At 30.4% G+C, this 8693-nt stretch overlaps 2 protein-coding genes across 2 annotated transcripts; one reads left to right on the top strand and one right to left on the bottom strand.

Annotated features, from left to right (window-relative positions):
• The first annotated feature begins 347 nt into the window (after window positions 1-347).
• On the top strand, window positions 348-5486 carry LOC105462085 (gamma-tubulin complex component 3 homolog). Its single transcript, XM_011708612.1, has 9 exons — window positions 348-541; window positions 724-1226; window positions 1601-1793; window positions 1880-2084; window positions 2170-2391; window positions 2512-2643; window positions 2718-2963; window positions 3539-3815; window positions 3910-5486. Exons 1-8 carry the CDS (start codon window positions 432-434, stop codon window positions 3713-3715), a joined length of 1788 nt encoding a protein of 595 aa, XP_011706914.1. The 5' UTR covers window positions 348-431; the 3' UTR covers window positions 3716-3815; window positions 3910-5486.
• Window positions 5487-6210: 724 nt separating this feature from the next.
• LOC105462088 (zinc finger protein 239-like) lies at window positions 6211-8541 on the bottom strand. The gene is made up of 4 exons (XM_011708616.1): window positions 8526-8541; window positions 8225-8394; window positions 7420-7582; window positions 6211-6452 (listed from the first exon to the last, which is right to left on the bottom strand). The coding sequence occupies exons 1-4, from the start codon at window positions 8539-8541 to the stop codon at window positions 6211-6213; spliced, it is 591 nt and encodes a 196-aa protein (XP_011706918.1).
• Between the last annotated feature and the right edge of the window lie 152 nt (window positions 8542-8693).

Genomic DNA, 8693 nt, shown 5'->3' with positions numbered 1-8693 from the left:
AAAAAAAAAAAAAAACCTTATTTTATGAAAAAAAAATTTGTTTTTTTTTTTATATTTACATCTCTAACGTAATCGACAGTCATCAAAATTATCAAAATCATCGTCTAATTGTTTTAGGACAATCATCACAAACGTCATGTTCTCCTGCGCAAGTTGTATCGTTAAACACCACAGAGACGAGAGAGAGTTTAAAAGGATTGCTGACAAATCCAAATAAAATATTCAATGAGGAATGCATTTCAGAGGATGTGCTAGTCCAAGACTTGATATACTCTTTTCAAAGTGTTGAGGGAAAATTTTTAAAGCTAGATTCCAGCTATGGTTTTCAGATAGACCCTGTAGCGAAGATTAACAGATCCCAGAAACAAGCTGTCTTAAGACTGAGCGAACTGGGATACTTGCACAGCGTTGTGCGAAAAGGATTAGAAAGAATGTCTGTAACTGGTGCTGGTAGAGTCACTGACAGTTTTGTCGCTGCATTGCACAAGGAATTGTCAGAATATTACAGATTCATAGCCATAATGCAAGAGGAAGTGAATAGGTAGGAATATTAAACATATAATATTATATTATCTCAAAGAATATGAGGATTAATGTTGCAAAGTTGCAATGTTTTTGTAAGTTTAATAACGATATTGTTCTTGTTTAATATAAACGTTGCCTGGGGAGAATATTTGTAATATTATTTATTAGAAAGTAATAGAAACGTAATGATTGAAACAGATCTCAAAATCAAATGGTAACGTATGGAGTTACATTGTCCCATTTACATCTTTGGGCATGCGATCCTCTGGAAACTCTCAAGTGGTTAGCGAGTATAGTGAAAGCTTGCCAAGGCCAAAAAGGTGGTGCACTGGCATCCACTGTCTACGAATTCAGCTATCACGGGGACGCCGCTGTGAAAAATTTAGTCAAAAGAGTTTTGGAGAGTGTTTGCAATCCCTTGTACAATATGCTAATGAGATGGATCGCTGACGGAGAATTGGACGATCCGTACAAAGAGTTTTTCATTCAAGCGTGCAATGATGTTAGCGGCGATAGAATGTGGCATGAGAAGTATCAAGTGAGAAATTCAATGGTGCCGTCTTTTCTTAGTAAAGCACAAGCAAACAAGATTCTAGGAACGGGAAAAAGTATCAATTTCTTGCGCGAAGTTTGTAAAGACTTCTCACCGTGGCAAGATAGGCATGCAGATATGTTCAAAAATAGCGACGAGGAATATAATGGTTAGTAATCTATCCGTTGGCATGTGATTATTATTAAATAACCATGGATTGACGACTATTGTTGTTACGAGACAATCTTAACATCGTTTTTCTCAATAATATTTGCCTATTGAAAATATTTGGTAATTTATAAAAATGTTACCCAATGTTAGATTGTTAGATTGTTACAGTTTGGAAATTTGGGAGGATATTTTATTCTTATTCTTTTAATTCTTATTTAATTATTAAAAGTATAAAAAGTAAGCCTATAGCAACAATAGAAATTGTATTAATTAATTGGCTGTTGCTATTGGTGTAGATTAGGTTTATCAATGTGGGTACTGTTTATTCTTTTATATCTATATAATTCAATGAATTATTGTTTACTTTTTTAGTTGAAATCTTTTTCGACATGGATCCAGACGGTCGTTTGCAAACTATGATGGATGCCGCTTATAAAGAAACTTCAGCAAGAGTTGTTGAAATATTAACAAAACAGTATCATCTTATGGATCATTTGCAGGGGATTAAGGGATATCTGTTGCTTGGTCAAGGCCATTTTATTCAACATCTTATGCACTTGTTAGAGTAAGAATGTCTCTTGATAATGAGAACAATTAATACATATTAATTGTGCGACATTTTAATAATATTGTTTCAATTCTACATTTCAGGCCTGAATTAGCTAAACCAGCGAGCTCTTTATATCCTCATAATATATCGTCTATACTTGAAACTGCGATAAGAGCAACCAGTACAAAGTTAGATGATTTAGATGTGCAAAAACGTTTGGACGTCAGATTGTTAGCACCTTCGGAAAGTGAAACAGGATGGGACGTCTTTATTCTAGATTATAATGTCGATGGGCCTATAGGAACGGTAAAAATTGTCGCAACACATTATAAATTGCAATATTTAATCTTCATATTGAACCTGATCTGATGAATAATCGATAACCTCTCAGATTTTGGAGCCATGCAGACAGACGTATCAAACGGTTTTCTTTGCCTTGTGGAAGGCAAAGAGGATGGAGTCGATTTTATCTGCTATTTGGAAGCAACAGACAACGTCAGCGAAAATGTTCAGAAAAATGCCGGAAGTTTTGCCTATTCAGAATCACATTCATCTAATTACTAGTAGCATGGTCCATTTAGTTCATCAGATGCAATATTACTTTTTATTTGAGGTAATTTGATGTGTTACACGTTAAATTATTAGTAATAATCTATCTTATCGTTAATTTAATGGTGGAAATTCTTATGTGTATTGCATATTAATAAATGAAAAATTTATAATTTAATTAAAGGTAATCGAATGCTCTTGGGATACGTTTGCGAAGCAACTCCTCCAGGCGTCGTCTCTTGATGATATAATTGCAGCTCACAGTCATTTTGTTGATTCTGTAAGACATGGTACATTATTGGATGAAAAATCGCAAGTAAGTGTTAAATCATGTTTGTAACAGTATGTATACATGTGAACGTAATTCTTACGTTATTCTTGATGTTACAGGAACTTATGGATCACTTACGCTCGGTCTACAGTCCAATACTGGACCTTCAGAATCTTGAAGAAACTTTCCTCGCACGTGCGACTCAGGAATATGAGGCGAGATTGAATGCCGATAATTGTGGGAATACGAAAAAATGGGGCCGTACAAATAAAAAAGATCAAGAAGTTGTAGAAAGGGAGGCAGCATTCTCAAAATATCTAAACACACTTTCAATACAATTGAGACTACTTTCTAGAACCTATCAGGTAATAATGAAGTGGAATACTAATTCTGTTTTTGCATATACAGGGTGTCCCGAAATTCGCGAATCAAAATGTCATAGCGAGAAAGTAAGTAAAAAAGTTATTTGTAAATTTTTATTTTAAGCAATAATTTTTGAGATATACGGGTTTAAATTTAGCCAATTATAGGTTAGTACTCGCGTGAAGTGCGCGACCACTAAGGACTATCGACGCGCTCACGCATATGTTTCCGTTTAATCGTAATCTATAATTGGCTAAATTTAAACTCTTTTATCTCAGAAACTACTGCTTAAAATAAAATTTACAAATAACTTTTTTACTTAATTCTTGCTATGATATTTTGATTCACAAATTTCGGGACCTCCTGTATATGTCATTATTGTTGTTATTTTTCTACCTATCTACTCCGTACCTGATTTTTATTTTGTCTAATAGAGCCATTTATATATTATTCCTAACGCTTAAACTAAGATGTAAAAAGCAATTGCTTTCTTTTTTATATATCTTAAAAATTAATCTTTTTATCTTTTCTAGAAAGAAAAAAATATATTTAAAAAAATGTATATATTCTTTTACAGGATCGTGTGAAAAAATTTTTATTAATGCTTGCTTCCGCTGAAGATGTGTCGCTGCAGTTACTTAGTGTACGATTAGATTTTAATGAATACTACAAGAGTAAAGATAGCCGACTAGTTGTGCCGTTAACATATCAACATCGCAGACAAAGTGATCAGACTTTCTTCGGATGCAAGTGACAATTGGCAGCGGAAAATTTGTCAGAAACCTCCGATGATTCAAGTCACCTTTCAAATAAATGCTGTACCTCAGCCGAGCAGAATTCATCTGATGTTAATAGTAAGGATACAAGCATATTTGATTTTTCCAATAATCGTCCTTCTTCATTTTCGTCTTTATGTCGGCATCATGATACCACAAATTTTTTTTATAGACCATACTCATCCAAAATGACGACAGATGTCAATCACTCTGTCGCTTTGCACAAAGAAAGGTGTAGAACCAATTTGAGAAACGCCGAGCTAAGTAAACGAACGTTTAGATTATTTTTGGAAAAACAGATATTATCACACGTGGAGGTAGAGATTCAGAAAAATATCCAAGAGCCTCAAAGCCCGTTAACACCTAATTTTCATTTTGACGAAAGCGACCTTACTTTGAGCAAGATGCGATTAACGCTTTCTCCGTTTCAGACAATTATATCAGAAACGAAATCGTCCATAAAAAATAATTTAACCTTACCGAACTTAGAAGCTAAAATGTGCTCTAGTAATAGAGCTGTAAAAATAACTAATACAATCGTAAAAAGTGACGGTGGTTCTAATATTAATGTTTACGAGAATCCCTTTCAAAACAAATCAAAAGTTTCCACTTATACCGCACCTGTGTCTAATCAAAATACCTCAAATTCTAAAATGAACACAGCAATTGATAAGCAATCTAACTATGCACTGATGTATGATAACAGTCCAGAATGGTTTCAAGATAACGAGACTGTATCAGTTCATGGTTCTCTGTTAAGTGAAACTATTTCGGACATTAGCGTGTACAGTAATTCAGACTTGAGAAGAAATACTAATCGCAAACGGTGTCGTTGGAGACGCATACTTTTTTGTTGTGTCAATTGAGTTTGACATTTACATCAACTGTACATCGATAATCACAAAATTTATTTGAGAAAAAGACATCTGTTTGTCTAAAATTGATATGTATGTTCTTTTCTTTTTTTTTTTTTATTTCTTTAGAAAATTATATGTATATAATCCAATATATGCGCTTGGATTAATAATGACATTCATTAATATTAATATGATCTCTGTATTGATAAATGTTTACTTATGAAACACGTCTTCTACTATTTCTGCACTGTTTGCCGTATTTATACGAAATGTTAATATTTTAAATCTTGTGATTATTAGAAAATGGTATGTCCAAAGTATAATTCACAACCTACAATGTTCAGTATTGAAAAAGAATTAAAATTTATATTTTTCACTGTACAATTGAGTAGTATAAAGTGGTACCTTTCTGCCATTTAATCTTAAGATAGTAGTATTGTTTTTATTTTTCTGTTACAATATATATATTTTTGACGTAATAGAAAATATCGTTATATAGTTTCAATACTTTCATTATCTACGGATTTAATAGAAATATTACACATTGATATATACATTTTATTTTTGCAGACTTTTCTTATTAGACACAAAAGTATACATTCTTTTTAAGTACACATAGACTATACATACATTGTTTATCACTTATAATCATTTGCCATATTTAATAAGTTACATTTAACATATTTATTTAATTCCTTGCCATATTAGAAAATTAATGCTCTTCAGAAAACAAACTATTTTTATATTATTGAAAAATGTATTATTATGTATTTAATATATTTATAAAATAAATCCATTAGATTACCTTTTTCTTAACTGCAACGTTCAGCAGTATAAAATGCAAGTTGTTATTTAGATCATGAAATAAAATAAAGTATAATGAATTAAAAAAGATCCTAATATGTTTTCCATTTTTATTATATGTATATTTAATGTTAAATAGGATGTACATAGCGCAGTATTAATAAAATCCGTATAAATATTGGATTTAATTGAAAAAAAATAATTATTAGTTTTATTATAAATATTAGTATTATAAATATTATCTTTACATATTTGAGAATAATTTCAGTCCTAGTATAACATACAGGAAGATTTAATTGAAAGTGAACTGAAATATTAACTTTTTCAACAGTAAATTAATTTTTTACAATTAATTTGTAAAAATTGTGCTCTAGCTTAATCTATTAGTTGGTTTACTGTGTTTGAATTGTGCTATGTTACATTGTTTTTCAGCAGTTAAATATACATGTATATCAATTATTGGCCCATATTCAGAACGTGCTTACAACGCGTGTTGGCGCACATTTAGCATACATATACATATATAATTTACATTACATATACTATAGACTTTCGAGATTTATTAGCGTGCTACCATCGCTGTAAACGTGTTCTGAATTATTTATAGAGGGAAAAAAGAGATAAGACAAATTAAAAGGTAAAGTCTAGAAATATTACTTTTACTCATTATATTACTGTGTATTATTATATTTCACGTTTCTTCTCCTCTTACACAATGGACAAATATTAAATATATATATATAATATTCTCCGTTAACTACTTTTATAGAAATTCATAATAAATAAAGTTTGGTTGAAGAAAATATAATAAATTAATTTTGGAATTGTAATGGCATCCAAGAAAGAGAAGGCCATGGATACATTGCAGGTAATTGCATGTAATTGTTATTAAAACCTTCAACTTTGACAATCTCTACACTTGAAATACCATTGTGTATACCCGTATAATTAGCTGCATTGTTTGATACACGTGAATGCTGTAAACGCTCATGAATTTGTAAATTATTGATGACGGGAGGCTTCTGATTGTAGATACCATAATAAGAACGCTCACCTATAAAGAAAACTTTTGCATATACGCTATTTAATGTTATAATTCGTTATATATATCAACTACGATTACAGAGTCAATTATAGTTTATAAAGAGAATTCATAATTTCATTAATAGCTCTATTTTACAGCAAAAAATTATTTTGATCGGATTTGATTTTTTAATAATGCTGAAAACGATGTCGCAAGCCAAAAAATTCCAGCACGTCAGATTTCTAAGATAATTGAGATTTAATTGAGATTTTATCTAAGATAATTGAGATTTGTCTAAAAAATGATTTTTTTCGCGTCAGAAACTTGACGTTTTGGAAAAGTTTGATTTGAGGTATCGTTTTCAGCATCGAAAAATTTATAAGAAACACGCGTAGTCTGGTTTAAAGTAAAAAACTTTAAACCTGTTTTTTTTAAACTACTAGTGTAATTGTCACATTACAAAAATTCTCATTAAGGGATTATAAATTATATTTTTTAAAATTATTTTAAAATATAAGAGATTTTTTCTCAATTCTTACTATTTTTCATTTACATTTATTTATAATTTATTTATAGTTCTGGTCCCTTGCAATATAATCATTGCAAGGGACCAGATAGCTCTTATTTAGTCTGATAACATTATTGAAAATATTTTTTGTATTCTACATAGTTAAAGAAAAATGATAAAATTCTACCTACATGATTTTTTTAATCATTTTTTTGTCTCAAGCAACATGAAATGTAAGGATATTTTTTTATATTTACAGACAGCAATTTATATACAATTCATGTATATTTCTAACTTGAACTCAAAATCTATTTAAAAACATTTTTTTCGAAAATTTTACTAACGTGTTGTCGATTAGCCCAATTGATTTAGCAGTTAGATTGATCAAATAAGAAAGCAATAATTAATATATTTAGAATATTAATAACAGTTTGATATAAAAGACGAATAATAAATAAAATAAAATTTCTATTTTCTTATTGTTATTACCGTGTGATTTTATATGATGATGCAAGGCGCCGAATTTGCAAAATCCCCTGTTACAGACGGGACAACGTAAAGGCCAATTACCAGTATGGGAATATCCATGAGCCCTTAAATCACCGGGAGTTGGAAATGATCGTCCACATTCGTCACATTTGTGTGGTTTCTCCTGCATTTCGAATTATATGTACATATATATATATATATATATATGTATATACATATGTATATATATATATATATATATCAAACATTTATATGGTAATTGAATCAAGAGAAATTATATACGTAAAAAGAAATATACGGCTAATTGTATAAATGTGTATATATACACACACACAAAATTAGTCATATAATTTTTATTGTTATAGTTACCTTACAAACAGTGGCGGTTACAGGAGGGGTGGGAGGTGGAGGGGGCGATCGCCCCCCCTAGAGCTCTCCAAACAAATTTTGTATATTGGAAAAAGTCAGTTTAAAATGAAATTAAAGAAAAAAAAATTATCCGAGATTATTAGAGACTAAATAATATTTACTCAATTTTTTTTAATAATAAGAAATATTAAAAATAATATTAACGACAATAATAACTAAATATTCATATTTTGTTATACCGTCCCCCCCTCCCATCCAAGAACAACTCTCTGGATCCGCTACTGCTTACAAATGTCTTATAATTATAATGCTTTTACATTGAAGAAAAAATGATTCTTAGAGTGATTCTTTATTCTCCCGTTTTATTCTATATTAAGCTGGCCTATTTTTAGGTCGTATTAGTACATATAATAATCTAAGGAGTTAAAAAAAATACCTTATAATGTGTCATGCGGTGATAATACAAATTTGATGACGCTGTAAAACGCTTTCCACACATTGGACATTCATGAGGACGTTCACCAGTATGAATCCTAACGTGAGTATTCAGTGAACTGCTTGTACTAAACATCTTACCACATATTGCGCAACCGTGTGGCTTTTCGCCTAAGAATAGGTTTTTTTTTATGTTAACCACATATAAAAATACAGAAAAAAAGTTAGTTTTCAAATAAATTTTCATAATTTTGTATGAAGATCTTACAATCTTGTTAGTTAATTTTACACACATTTTATACAAATATCTGGATACATGGATAATATGACTATTAGTTTTGCAAAACAAAACTGAAATTAGTAGTACTTATTAATCCTATCTTAAAATTGCCATGTTACCTGCGTTAAAGCCTCTTTTCCCCAATGTTTAAAAATTCATATCTTCCAAAAAAAGATCGGAAGAGCACACG

The sequence above is a fragment of the Wasmannia auropunctata genome, unplaced genomic scaffold, assembly GCF_000956235.1.
Source record: "Wasmannia auropunctata unplaced genomic scaffold, wasmannia.A_1.0 LD271118.1, whole genome shotgun sequence".
Taxonomy (NCBI): domain Eukaryota; kingdom Metazoa; phylum Arthropoda; class Insecta; order Hymenoptera; family Formicidae; genus Wasmannia; species Wasmannia auropunctata.
This window is presented reverse-complemented; position numbering and strand designations above follow the sequence as displayed.

What these genes read in the sequence shown, in the direction of transcription:
- LOC105462088 (XM_011708616.1), bottom strand. An exon ending in ACCGCATGACACATTATAAG is followed by an intron (nt 7,583 to 8,224) that starts GTATTTTTTTTA and finishes TTCGAAATGCAG; the next exon opens with GAGAAACCACACAAATGTGA. An exon ending in TCATCATATAAAATCACACG is followed by an intron (nt 6,453 to 7,419) that starts GTAATAACAATA and finishes TTTTCTTTATAG; the next exon opens with GTGAGCGTTCTTATTATGGT.
- LOC105462085 (XM_011708612.1), top strand. Translation starts at nt 432, where the DNA reads ATGTCTGTAACTGGTGCTGGTAGAGTCACTGACAGTTTTGTCGCTGCA. An exon ending in TAGCGACGAGGAATATAATG is followed by an intron (nt 1,227 to 1,600) that starts GTTAGTAATCTA and finishes TTACTTTTTTAG; the next exon opens with TTGAAATCTTTTTCGACATG. An exon ending in TATTGGATGAAAAATCGCAA is followed by an intron (nt 2,644 to 2,717) that starts GTAAGTGTTAAA and finishes TTGATGTTACAG; the next exon opens with GAACTTATGGATCACTTACG.